The following is a 13,630-nucleotide window of genomic DNA, read 5'->3' on the forward strand; positions in this document are numbered from 1 at the left end:
TTTATTTGCTTAAATTAATTATTGTTAAGTTTGAAATATCAAGTAAAAGGGTAAAATACAAGTAATAACATTTCCAAAACAAGTTAACATTTTGACTCAAATTTATACATTTTTAATTTGTGAAAGTAAACGTAACAGGATTGTGTAGTGTTCTCATCACTGGTAGTCCATGAATACAACAACCTATCAATCCAAGGTAAATCCTAGGTTTGTTATATGCAGCTCTTCTTAGTGAATTGTTACCATAAACAAATTTCTAACGCTATTCCTTAAATTATTTTATAAAGAGGTCAACTCCGCAAAACAAGGTTTGATCTTTTGTGCCGAGCTCTGCCACCTTATACTTACGAAGGCATCAGCAAAGTGATCCATGAGCTCTTGAAGAGTAGATGTCTTCTTCACCCGGAACACCTTGTAAGTGACTCTGTCTGGGTCAAACAGATCGTTGCCTTGGTGACCACAGAAACTTGGGAAGGAGATAATAATCATGTTAGAAGGAGACAATCAATAAAATTTCCCCCAACCACAGGCATTAGCCCATTTGGGGATTACATTTCATAAATCGTTGTTTCTACCATTGTAACTGATTTACTGTACTGAAATAATAAAGGATTCATTCATTCTGTATTTTGACACTATTTATGTATGTTATATGCTACTTACAAATAAAGATTATTTGAATTTGATTCATTCAATTATGTATAAATGGCAAAGATTCTTTAAAATCACAGTAGATTATCGCTATTCCAAACAAATCAAGACCAAACATAGTTCAACATGGGCTTAGGATTACAAGAATTTCTGGAATACTGTATTAGTCTCATCTATCTGGGTATACAAGGAAAAAAAAACTTTTATAAGCTATAACTAGAATATTGAACTGTTCCAACTGACAAGCAATTTTAGGCCTGCAGTCTCAAGATATCTTTCTTACCGACTCAAACATTCCATAATCTAAAATATCTAATAATGATTGTGAAAAGTGTTAAGTAGCCTATTTCTGTTTCTTATGCTAGGATCAAATTCTTAGCAAGATTCAGGTAAGCCCCATTCACCAAAAACAATATTTTTTACAGATTGGTCACACTGGGCCAGCTAGATTCTGTCCGATCAAGTGCAGGGGATTTTGATGTTTAAATTATTTTTTAACCATAAAACTAATTGGTTTTAAAACCTTTTATCCATCACAAACTTTGTTAGCAATGATTTGGTTTTGTCCAGTAAAGCAATATCTGTTAGACCAACCTAGTAGCAAGACTTAAATTCTTAGCTACAAGACAGCTTCTTGTAAATAAATCTATTCTGGCAAGATAGAAAATGAAATCAGTTAGTAGTTTTTTTAAGAAAAAAAAAGCAACTTTGCTTTGAATTAATTATTCAAGAGAAAGGAAGGATACACAACTGAATAAAGAGTCCTAGGAGGTCAATAAAACACATAAAAAGTACACAAATAAACTGATATTTCATGGATTCTACTTTCTACCTTTGAAGAAGCCCCTGAAAGGGGACAAATACCAGTTTATTTATGTACTTTAATGTTTTCTATTGACCTCCTGGGACTCATTATTCAGGTTAGTTAGTTGTGTATCCTTCCTCTACTACTAATTAGAGATTCTTTCAAACATTTTTCAGCTAGCCCAGCTTGGTTAGTTTAGTTAGTTCTAGTTTAAAAAATGAATAATATAGAACTAATTGGTTCAACAATTAATTAATGCATTAATTATTGGTAGAGGTCTCAATAGTTTGTGTCATCTTGGGTAGAAAAATGAACGGGGATGTCATTCTAAAAAGATAGTGAGAGTTTAGTAATTTTTCTTTCTTTTAGAAAGTGTGATTCTTAATATAAATTGTTTAGCAAAATTTAAAGATTGCTGCAAAATTATAATTACCTGTCCTCAAGTAAGACTTGAACAGTCATGTAAAGATGGGCTTCATTCCTCTCCTTCCTCCTCATCTGTTCTAGCTTCTTCTCCTCCTGCAGCCTCGTAAACAGCTGTTAAACAGAAACACATGTTACTACCAAGGTTTGACGACTGATGATATCAAAACTTTAACAGTTATCAATCTCATTAATTTCAAATTCTTCTCCAATACCAGAAAAAAAAGAAGAAAAAAACAAGTTGGTAAGTTGGTTGTTTTACTAGCCTAGTGGTTAGCGTCTCGGACTTAGGTGCGGGAGGGACGGGTTCAATCCCCGGCACATCCAGTGAACATTTATCTCTCGCAACTCTCGTGAAATGCCACTGGCATAAAAAAAAAACACAAGTAGGCCTACTGTTAAGAAAATTTGAACCAACTTTGCCATTGAAGAAAAACTGTTACTTGAAGAAAAATTGTCGACCGTTTTTTGCACTATTATAATTTTTAGGGAATTGCTGCAGTCTAGTTTTGTTTCAAGTGCATTAGTGCCAAAGACTGCTACACATCAAAACCAGGGTGTTGCTAGCCTAGTGGTTAGCGTCTCCAACTTCGGTGCGAAGAGACAGGTTCGATCCCCAGAATATCCACAAAACTTGGATACTTTGGAACGCTTAATCTCAAAAGTGTTTGTGATCCCACATTGAAAATACTGCTGGTGTAGACACTAAACATTAGTGATGGGTCAGTACTTCACGTCAAATGTCGGTTCATCCGGTTCTTGGCAAAAGAACCAGAACCAAGAATTGATGGTAAAATCTAGGTACCGCATCCCGTCGCCGATAATGCCGGAAAATTAGCGATACTGCCGCGATCAACAAAACGACGATAACGTTTCCGTGACCACGGGAGTCAATAATGATGACTACGCGGCCGAGAGAGATGTTCATGATTTTGCCTGCGATTGCAGACAACGACGATTCCGTAAACGAGGCAGATGTTCATGATAGACATAGACATAGACTTTATTTGCACAAAACATTCCATACATGTCGTAACATTTAGAATAGGTGCATTGTCAAAATTAAATCCATACATAAAATATTTAACATTAAAACTTTTAACTTAAAATCAAACATTTAAAAAAAATTTCTAAATTGTAGTTCTGTAAAAATCTTCAATTAAGTAAAAAGCCTTGTCAATAAGAGGTTTTGCTTAGTGACTTATAGCATGGCGGAAGCACATTGTACAATCTCAGCCCAGCGTACAATGGAGATTTTTCATATAGGGTCAAACGGTGTCTGGGGAGTCTAAATATATTTTCATTTTGGGTTTCATACCTGTGATTAAAATGTATTGTTTCTGGTAGCTCATTTTTAACTGAATGTATGTAATTTAATTTAATAATTCTAGAATATACAACCCCGTTAATGTATGAATTCTTAAATTTTGAAAATGTTTCTTACAAGAACTGCGTGGATGAGAGTTGGTAATAATACGAATAATACGTTTTTGTAACCTGAATAAAGTTTTAATACCAGTAGCTTGACCCCATAAAATTATGCCATATCTTAACACTGACTCCACATAAGCATGATAAACTACTTTAAGTGTCTCAATAGAAACACAGTCATGTATGAATAAAGATGATATCGACCTACTTTTGTTACGTAAATAATTCAAATGTGAATCCCATTTAACTGCATCATCTACGTAAACCCCTAAGAATTTATGAGCTTCAACTAAATTAAAGGAACAGTTTTCCATATTTTTGTGTCTATTAGAAAATTTAATAATATTTGTTTTTTTAACATTAAGTTTTAACCCATTTTCTAAAAACCATTGCTCCATGTCCTTTACCACACTTTGCAGAGAAGAAAACATTTCAGTTGTATTATTATTTTTGATCAAAGCAGTAGTGTCATCGGCAAAAAGAATTAGTTCTTTATTAATAGCTTTTGGAAGATCATTAATGTAAATAAGAAAAAAAGTGGGCCCAATACTGAGCCTTGGGGAACACCTGTGGATATAATTTTCCATGGTGAATAATGTTTGTTGTTGTCTTCTAAAATTAAAGTTCTTTGTTTTCTTTCAGAAAGGTAAGATTGTATTAAAGAAAAGCAACTTCCCCCAATCCCATAATCAATAAGTTTCAGCAACAGGAGTGAGTGATCCACACAATCAAAAGCCTTAGACAGGTCACAGAAAACACCTGCTGTGGCCTGAGACCTGTCCAAGGCCTCTGCAATCTCATTAACAAACTGAGTAAGAGCAGAAACTGTGTTAACTTTACTTTACTGTGTTAAGTTTTTTCGGAAACCAAATTGTTTATTGTAAAATAAATTATTACTTTCAAAATAATTAACTAGTCTAAAGCTTATTACTTTTTTCAAATATTTTAGAAAAATTCTTAATACTGATACTGGACGGTAGTTATTAATATCTGATTTTGAACCTTTCTTAAAAACGGGAGAAGTTTGGGAGTACTTGAGTTGATCCGGAAAAATATCATTCTTTAAACACTGATTTATAATAAGAGATAAGGGTTCGGAGATAATGTCAGCAGCAGATTTGATCAATTTAATTGGGATTTCGTCCCAGCCTACTGAAATTTTGTTCTTTAGAGAAAGGATGATCTTTTTTATTTCATCTTTATTAGTGGGGCTAAGATTGCACAATGTAACCCCACCATCACTGCAGTATGATTTTACAGACGAATGAACAACATTGACAGAAGCCTTTTTACATTCAGATTAATAACTGTATTACAGAAAAAACTGTTAAAAAGCTTAGCTACATCATCAGGATTATCAACAGTGGTTTGGTTTGTATCATCTTTTAAAATAATTTTGTATCTTTGAGTACGGTTTAAACCCAGTTCATTGTTAACAATTTGCCAAGCTGCCTTAGACTTGTTTTCAGATTTTCTAATTAGGTTATTACTTATTATTTCAGAGAATTTTTGAATTTTTTACAACTTTATTAAATATTTTTTTGTATTGCTTAACATAGGATAAAAACTCTTGGTTTTTACTAAACTTGGCTTCCAAGTGCACTGGAAATTCTTATACCTTGGGTCACCCAATTCAAAGTAGATTTATTAGTTTTAGCATTAATAGTGATTTAACAGGAAATATATGATTGAAAGATAATAAAAAATTTCTCAAAAAACTATTGTTATTTTCATTGGGGTTTAAAGCGGGGTTAAATACAAAATTATTATTAGTGCTCTGTAGATATTTGCAAAATTCATCTTTATTTCTATCAGAGATGATTTTTTTCTTAAAAGAACTAGAAGTATTCTTGATGGTTTTACACTTGGCTAGCTCAGGGAGGTTTATAAATATAGCATTGTGATCAGAAAGACCTAACTCAGTATTTAACCTGTAATGGCAACTAAACGTTTTGGGTGTGATAAAATTATCCAAACAAGTAAATGAAGTATTTGTTATTCTAGTTGGCTCCTCAAATTGAAAATAAAAACCATTACATTCGATAATTTCTTTAAATCTACTTGTGAATGTGTCATTCGTTAAAATGTCTATGATACAATCTCCAGTTATAAAACTGTATTTTTTTATTATTTTTTCTGTATTATCAAAAATAGAATTTCAAGTCTATCTAAAAACTGTTTACTTATGTTGAAATTTGGTACTGTATAAATAGAAATTAAAATTGAATTAAAATCCACAAGTTCAATAGCAGAACATTCAAAAATAAAGTCTTAATTTAAATTGGAAAACTGTGTTATTGTTGTTACATATTTACAGTTCTTATCCACTAATATGCAAGATCCGCCCCTACAGCCACTTTCTCTTATATAAGAACCAGCCAATTTAAAATTATTGATTGTATTTAACAGAGAGGCTGAATTATGATGTAACCAATGTTCATTAAAAGATATAGCTTTAATATTCAAATTGGCCTCAGATAAAATAAATTGAGAGCTGAAATTTTTGTTAAATTTAAACCTTGACAATTGTAATGCATTATTAAATCACAGTTAGTTGAATAAAAAGATTGATTACATAAACCTTTTAGTTCGTTATTTTGAGCCAGTGAATTTGTTTTGTGCAAAGAATTATCCAAGTTACTTAATTTAGCAGGTACAAGGTCATTGTCAGAATGAATCAGTTTAAAATTAAAGGAGATTTTGTTGCAATCATGGGAGACAATGATGACGTCTACATGGCCGAAAGAGATGTCCATGATTTTGCCACAATTGCGGATGACGACAAAGATGTAACCGCGGGAGATGTTCATGATTGAGCCGGGATTGTGGAAGACTATGATGACGTCTACACGGCCGCGAGAGATGTTCATGATAGTGCCACAATCGTGGACAACAATGATGACGTTTCCGCAATCCCGTAAGACGATGATGTTTACATGGCCACAGTAGATGTTCATGATTTTGCCCCGATTGTAGACGAGGATGAAGACGTTTCTGTGACCGCAGGAGATGTTCATGATTTTGCTGTGATTGTGGACGACAATGATGACGTCTACACGGCGGCGAGAGATGTTTATGTTTAAGTCGCGATTGTGGAAGACTATGATGACGTCTACAGGAATGAAAGAGATGTTCAAGATTTTGCCGCGATCGTGGACGACGTCATTTCCATAATCGCGGGAGATGTTCATGATTAAGCCGCGATCGCAGGAGGCAATATATGTATAGTTTTGTAAACTTCGACAATTCAATTCAATTCAAAGACACTTTATTCACAGATATACAAAAGTATACATGAATGGTGTTCAGAACAATACATCATACATTAAATCGCCTAATAACTAGATAGAAAACCTATTAGCCCAGTCAAATGGTGTTTTGAAATGGAAAGTTTTGGTGTAATTGTTTTCTTTTGTTTTCTTAATGTTTTTTGGTGTACTGAATCCAAATTTGAAGTTTTCCAACAAAAATTTTATCGGCAAGTATGAAATTTTTTGAAAAATAGGGTGAAAATTGTATTTTTTCTAGTTTTTGGCTCATAATTTATCGAATAATAATTTTACGCCACACTACATTATTTTGACGAACTTCCCACGCAAGGATTTAGTCCAGAAAACAGCTGTTTGCCGCCAGCTTAATCAAATGGGGTTTCATTGCGTAATACTGTTCTGCAATGAGTTTTACCGGACACCAATCAGCTGATTATACTGTATTTACGTGGCATTGATTTGGTTATAAACAAAAACAAGAGAGGTTATGACTAGTGATGTTTAGTCCTTTAGTTGGTGGAAATATATAAGGATTTGTACGAATTAAGTAGTATGGCGCAAACTATCGTACGTAACTCGTCCAAAATGTGTGTACCGGACTCGTATGGTAATCCCGTACTCGACTTCGTCTCGCACGGGAACGACCACACTCGTCCGGTAAACACTTATTTTCAGGACTAGTAACGTAATATACTATTTCCCAAATATCATCCTATACTAAAATAAAGAGCATAAAATTCTCTACAGTTTCTGTATCAATAACTTTGATCTACAACAAAGAAGTTTTTATCAAACTAAATTTAAAAGGTCTGCAAAATCAGGGTGTCTAGTTTATTTCCATTATAAAATTCAAGACTAATTCCAGATTTTTCAAGACTAGTTTTTTCAACAATTAGTGCGTGTTGATACCAAAATGTATCGATTCTCGATTCTTGATACCGATACCAATTGTTATAGCTTAACAAAATTTTCTGAATAATACTACACCAACCCCTGTCTAGCCTATGTCATAAAGTAGTATTATGATAATGTGGTGTTTTCAAGTAAAGAAATTATGCAGCAATAAAAAATTCAAACTAGCAAATTTTTTTTCATGAAATCTTCCACGTACCGTACGTTTATACATCATCATTGACTGCAGCGGTTACAGAAACGTGATCATCGTCGTCCGCGATCACGGCAAAATCATGAACATTTCCCGCGGCCGTGTAGACATCATCGTCGTCTCCCACGGTCACGGAAACGTCACCGTCGTCTCCCGCGGTCACGGAAACGTCATCTTCATCTCCCGCGGTCACGGAAACGTCATCGTTATCTCCTGCGGTCACGGAAACATCATCGTCGTCGTCCGCGATCGCGGCAAAATCATGAACATTTCCCGCGGCCTTGTAGACATCATCGTCGTCTCCCGCGGTCACGGAAACGTCATCGTTATCTCCTGCGGTCACGGAAACGTCATCGTCGTCGTCCGCTATCGTGACAAAATCATGGACATTTCCCGCGGCCTCGTCCGCGATCTTGGCAAAATCATGAACATTTCCCGCGGCCTCGTCCGCGATCTTGGCAAAATCATGAACATTTCCCGCGGCCGAGCAGATATCATCGTCATCTCCCGCGGTCACGGAAACGTCATCGTCGTCGTCCGCGATCGTGACAAAATCATGAACATTTCCCGCGGCCTCGTCCACGATCTTGGCAAAATCATGAGCATTTCCCGCGGCTGTTCAGACATCACCGTCATCTCCCGCGGTCACGGAAATGTTATCGTCATCGTCCGCAATCACGGCAAAATCATGAACATTTCCCGCGGCCGTGTAGACATCATCGTCATCTCCCGCGGTCACGGAAACGTCATCGTCATCTCCCGCGGTCACGGACACGTCATCGTCATCTCCCGCGGTCACGGAAACGTCATCGTCGTCGTCTGCGATCGTGACAAAATCATGAACATTTCCCGCGGCCGAGCAGATATCATCGTCGTCTCCCGCGGTCACGGATACGTCATCGTCGTCGTCCACTATCGCGGCAAAATCGTGAACATTTCCCGAAGCCGTGTAGACATCATCATTGGCTTTTGCGGTTACGTAAACGCAAGACGACGATCGCGGCAAAATCATGAAAATTCCTGACTTTGAAATCAAATTTAAGACTAAATCCCGACTTTCAAGACCATTTTGAAATTCAATACTTATTCCCGACTTTCCCGATTTTCCCGACTACTAGACACCCTGGCAAAATTCATTGATTTAGGAAAAAAGCAAAATTATTTCCGTTATGACTTTTCCAGGTTATAAGAGGATGTAAAAGTGTAAAACGTCCCATAAATCTTGTTTTATTTATAAATATTAAACCCTTTTAATTTAAAAATACATGTACAGCAACATAATGGTAGATACAAATGACTATGGTTAAGTTAAACTTTTTAATTTCTCCGAGTCTTTTTGGCCAACGGTACCATGATTTCTGCATAGAGCTACTTTCAGGTTCTTTTTCACCTAAAACACCTTTCAAGATTTGGATCTTCAGTATGTGCGAATGCTTTACATAAGGCAGAGCTTGGCCTCTTTCCTGATACCAAAGTCATCGAATAGAGGCATTGGGTACGGTTATAGTTCGTATTTCAAAAAGCCTTCAAGTTTCTCATCAGACTGCTTGGGAATTGTCATTCTGTAAACAATAGTAGTTGGATTAGTAGGTACGATTAAGGTTATCATGTATTATAAGGGAATGGATCAATGTGGAAAGTGGCAAAGCTCTGTCTTTTCTGTAAAACTTTACCTGTTGAAAATCACTTCCCACGATTGGATTTTAAGCAATGTGGCCAATCTCCTTAGCCTTGTGGCAGTTTATATTGCTGTCTCCCACAACACCTGAGCTAAGAGACATCAGCGAATGGTTTGCGTTGCGTAAACCAATCATCTAACTTTTTTAAATCATTTCCATCTCTTTTGATTCTAGCTTCTCTCATTTTAACTTTTTGTTCAGAGCTGATTCACACATCCACACATCTCCATTTCTTCACAAATTTTTTGTAGTGAAGTCATTCCTTTGTTCATCTGCACAGAAACCCTTCACTTACACCACGGTCATGGGTAAGCGCTCCAGTAATTTTCATTACTCTCATAGACATGTCTATGGACATGTCCGTCCATGATCCTCTCCAGAACTTGTTGGTCCTTTGAACGGTAAATCCACCACCAATAAACTTTTAATATTCATCAGGGCTCATTTTGTCTTTCAACGAGTGCGTCTTGGACGAGGTACAGATTACAGCACTTAGCATACAAGAAATGTCCACTTGCATGGAAATATGGTAGCATCTGATAAATAACTTTGAGGTGATGGTTGCAGTTTGCCGATCTTTCAACTTCTATGAATAGTTTAACAAGTGTTAGCATCTCAAAGTTCCAAAGTTTAGAAGTAGCACCACGATGAGCTAAAATTTGGAGCCGAGCAGAAAACATAGTTTCCAATTTCTTTACACTGCCGTTTTCATTAGCTGACAGCGTAGCCGACCTAATAAAAAGAAAAAAGAAATGGGTATCCTACAGCTATTACGATCCAAGAGCCTAATGTCGATGGAGAGGTAAATAGATTTTAGAAAACTTGGGGTAGCTATACGCTATGCCCCAACCTCCTACCCTCACAGGAAGGAAGCCCTCGTCAAAGTTTTCTTACCTCCTCAGGTATGTCTGTCTCGGTAACCTCCTGTAGTACATTGTGTAGTTCAGAGTCCCGTATGTAGACCAGCATGTAAGCATTGGTGCAGTGTTTCACCGTCATGTTCAGATCGTCGTCCTGCCCACCGTAGTTGTGGTCGATCGCCTCCTGTTTGGAGCAGCGTGACACCACGTCATCGTCAAACTTGCACCACTGGAAACATAATGTTCGTCTTATCAGTGGAAATTTTAAGTAAATATCGCTAGATTGCAAATCAATATTTTGGTGTTTCAATGTAAAAACTGAGTATGAGGTTTAGGCAAGTCCTTTAAGTAAGACCTGTCATTTATAAAAGTTTATATTGATAAATGCTCTTAAAAAACTTTGCAAAAAAAGTTGCAAAAATGTTATGCCAAAACCGAGACTACTAACAGTAAGCATTATTATCTTTTAAATTATTTGAATATGTGAATAAATGAATATGCATTCTACTTTTGTGGCATAAAGAACTAGCTTTTTTGTAAGTACATACATACAGGTAGACGGTTGATTTACGATAATAACATTTATAGAATGTGGTATAGGCACAATATGTATTTGTGTGTTACCTTTGACTTTGGTTGGTTCAATTAATCTTCCTATTTTATTAATCCATGTTACTATTATTAATCTATGTATTTTAAAATATGAGAAAAAGATTGGACCAGAAAAACTTATGTGCTATAAAACTCATAATGAATTCTAAAGGGACTAAAATTAATTGAACAAAAATCAAATGCACATCAGTTGAAATGGTTACATAGCAGATGTAGTGTGTTGATTTAAGTTAAGAACATCCTCAGTGTTCAGCCAATTAAAAATTGTTACAACAATGCCAAATTGAACTTGACCGGCCTAAAGGATGTCAATGTTTTGACAACAGGGGCCAGTTGAGAGGAAGTAATACTGACCTTGCCGTCACCGCGGGGGTTGATGAAGACAACGTAGTGACCACCGTGGTTGTCGCCACTGTGGACCAACACCGCATGGAGAGTATAGTCAGCCGGAGTGGTTTCTGGTGCCTGCAGGTAGCCACTCAGGTTGATCTTATCTTGAAACTCAAACCTGGAACACCCGGATTTGAGATTTGGGATAGCTTGTACATATATCTTGGCCACAACAGCAGTTTGAATATCTAGATACCTAATAACTATGCTTGTGCTTTGTGTTAGTCACTTGAACTTGGAAAGTTGGAAAGACAATTATAATGTATTCAACATGGAACACAACAGAACTACAATAATCAATGGTATTGCCAAACAACGAACGTAGTATTTCAGCTTTTGGGTTAGCTTTTTAAAGATCAAACCGTTACAAATGATCAGTCCTTAGTTAAAACTATCCAAACAAATAAATGAAGAAGGAATGGATACCACATAACTAACTAATCCAAGAAAAGAGTTACAGTAGAACCTCAATTAACCGTCACCCATTTAACCCTCACTCTCTGTTATCTGTCACCCTGCCACCATATTTAAATTAATATATTTATATATTTAAATTATTTTAAAATGTGATATTATTTCATAGTAAAACATTGAACAAGTACAACATACAAAATTTCCACCGGCGTAGAAATAAACAAATAAAATACCAGGTCTGTAGTACTTTTGTATAGTAAATTTAAATATATATATATTATGTATTATTCACTTCTACAACTTCAATTCCCAAACATTTTAAATCAACTTACTACGGTCCTATAACAGCACTGTCCTTAATTTCTTCCAAGCAGTACTTTTTCCTAAGAAACTTAACCCAAAGTGTTATGATAAATTGTTAAATGTAGTTGCAAGTGTAATTGATAAATTGTTTAACCACAGAAAAAAAAATATGAGAGGGTAAACTTTTCAAGTTAGCCGCTAACTTAGCCATAAAAATTAGTTAATAATTAATTAATTATCAACCGATGCAGTTTACCTGTCATTGAACTTGACGGAGCAGTCGGTGACGGGGTCGTACTGGAACCTCATGAGGTGCAGATGCAGCACAGGAGGGAACGAAGCAAATATCACTCCCTTCTCTGCGTCCTGCAATCCGTGCTCTCCTGCATCATACTTGTTGTCTCCGTCCAACACCTCCGCCTTGACGTAGTCACTGAATGACTCGGCAACTGTGACACGACAGGGTACAAATTGAATACTCAAGGTTTCCAGCTAGACATGAAAAAAATCAAGAAAAATTCCAATTTTCTATGTTCAAAATTCACAGTTCCAAGGCCTGATTGGTAGCCAACATACTTGTGTTGTAGTTAGCATTTGAAGAACCTTAAAGAACCCCTAAATAAAAAATTATACATAGCGAAATTGTAGTGGGCCTACATTGATAATTGCATGTTTAATTGTGGTTTTATGTTACAGTAATTGACCTGACCAAGAAATTAGTGGTACAGTCAAACCTCGTTAGTATAAACCTCGGCCAAACAAATTTCTTGACAAGACAAATTTTTTTAATCCTCTTGAATTTCTTATAAAGGTCAATGCCAAAAACACCTCCGTACAACGTAGTAATTGGGTAAAATATTCTATATATATTTTTGGGTTAAATGTGTTTGTGGGATGGACTACTAATACAAAACCTCTACAAGACTAATGCGACCTTTATAAGACAAATTTCTCATGATCTTAACCTCCATAGTACGTAGTTTTCAAAACAAACACAAGATTTTCTCAACATGAAACCCCCCATCCATCCCTCTTCCTTACTCAGTTATTGTCTCAGAGCGAGGAGAAACCTCTATAAGACAAATAACAGCAATATTAAACCTCGATAAAATGAACATCAAACCTCTTTATTAAGAATACAGTACCTTGATAATACAGATTTACCACCTGCCCCTTGTAACGTCTTTAAGAGGTACATAAGTAGTAAATAAGTATATAAATATAAAGCGCAATAAGTAGTATACTTACTATTTTTCTTCCCCTTAATGTTGAGTTGAATGTCGTAAAATGTTTCAACCCTGGTGGAATTGTAGTCAATGTTTTTGCATTTGATGAAAGACTGGAAAAAAACATTAATGAGGGAATTTAAAAGCAAGTTATAAATAATGAATACACAAAACTTTATAAGCCATCTACAACTGATAACCTCATTAATACTTGTAAAACCAGTAAGAAGTGTGTATTATTTTGGCATTAAAGATTCCTCTTTCAAATAAACATAAATTAAAATGCTATGAAAAACCCCATCCTATAAAGGATCAAACAATTTCTTAAGCAACTTCCTAGTGGATTTAGAAATGATCAAAGCAGTAAGAATTTCATTAGAAAGCTAAAACACTCCTAAATACGTTCATAGTACGTTTTCACCTCAGTCATAATTGATTTAGATTTGTTTATTTTCATTTACT

At 35.6% G+C, this 13,630-nt stretch overlaps 1 protein-coding gene across 2 annotated transcripts in view; it reads right to left on the minus strand.

Annotated features, from left to right (window-relative positions):
* LOC128999770 (ubiquitin carboxyl-terminal hydrolase 7-like) overlaps nt 1-13,630 on the minus strand; it is a 50,193-nt gene that overhangs the window by 19,875 nt on the left and 16,688 nt on the right. For both annotated transcript variants that reach the window (XM_054426437.1, XM_054426438.1), the window contains exons 9-14: nt 13,191-13,281; nt 12,199-12,391; nt 11,190-11,343; nt 10,258-10,452; nt 1,890-1,993; nt 349-466 (exon numbers count right to left, since the gene is read on the minus strand). In XM_054426437.1, the coding sequence (XP_054282412.1) occupies nt 349-466; nt 1,890-1,993; nt 10,258-10,452; nt 11,190-11,343; nt 12,199-12,391; nt 13,191-13,281 (855 nt within the window). The remainder of the gene's footprint in view (nt 1-348; nt 467-1,889; nt 1,994-10,257; nt 10,453-11,189; nt 11,344-12,198; nt 12,392-13,190; nt 13,282-13,630) is intronic.

This window comes from Macrosteles quadrilineatus, unplaced genomic scaffold (assembly GCF_028750875.1).
Source record: "Macrosteles quadrilineatus isolate MER2022 unplaced genomic scaffold, UCM_ALF_1.0 Scaffold_8__2_contigs__length_117827958, whole genome shotgun sequence".
Taxonomy (NCBI): domain Eukaryota; kingdom Metazoa; phylum Arthropoda; class Insecta; order Hemiptera; family Cicadellidae; genus Macrosteles; species Macrosteles quadrilineatus.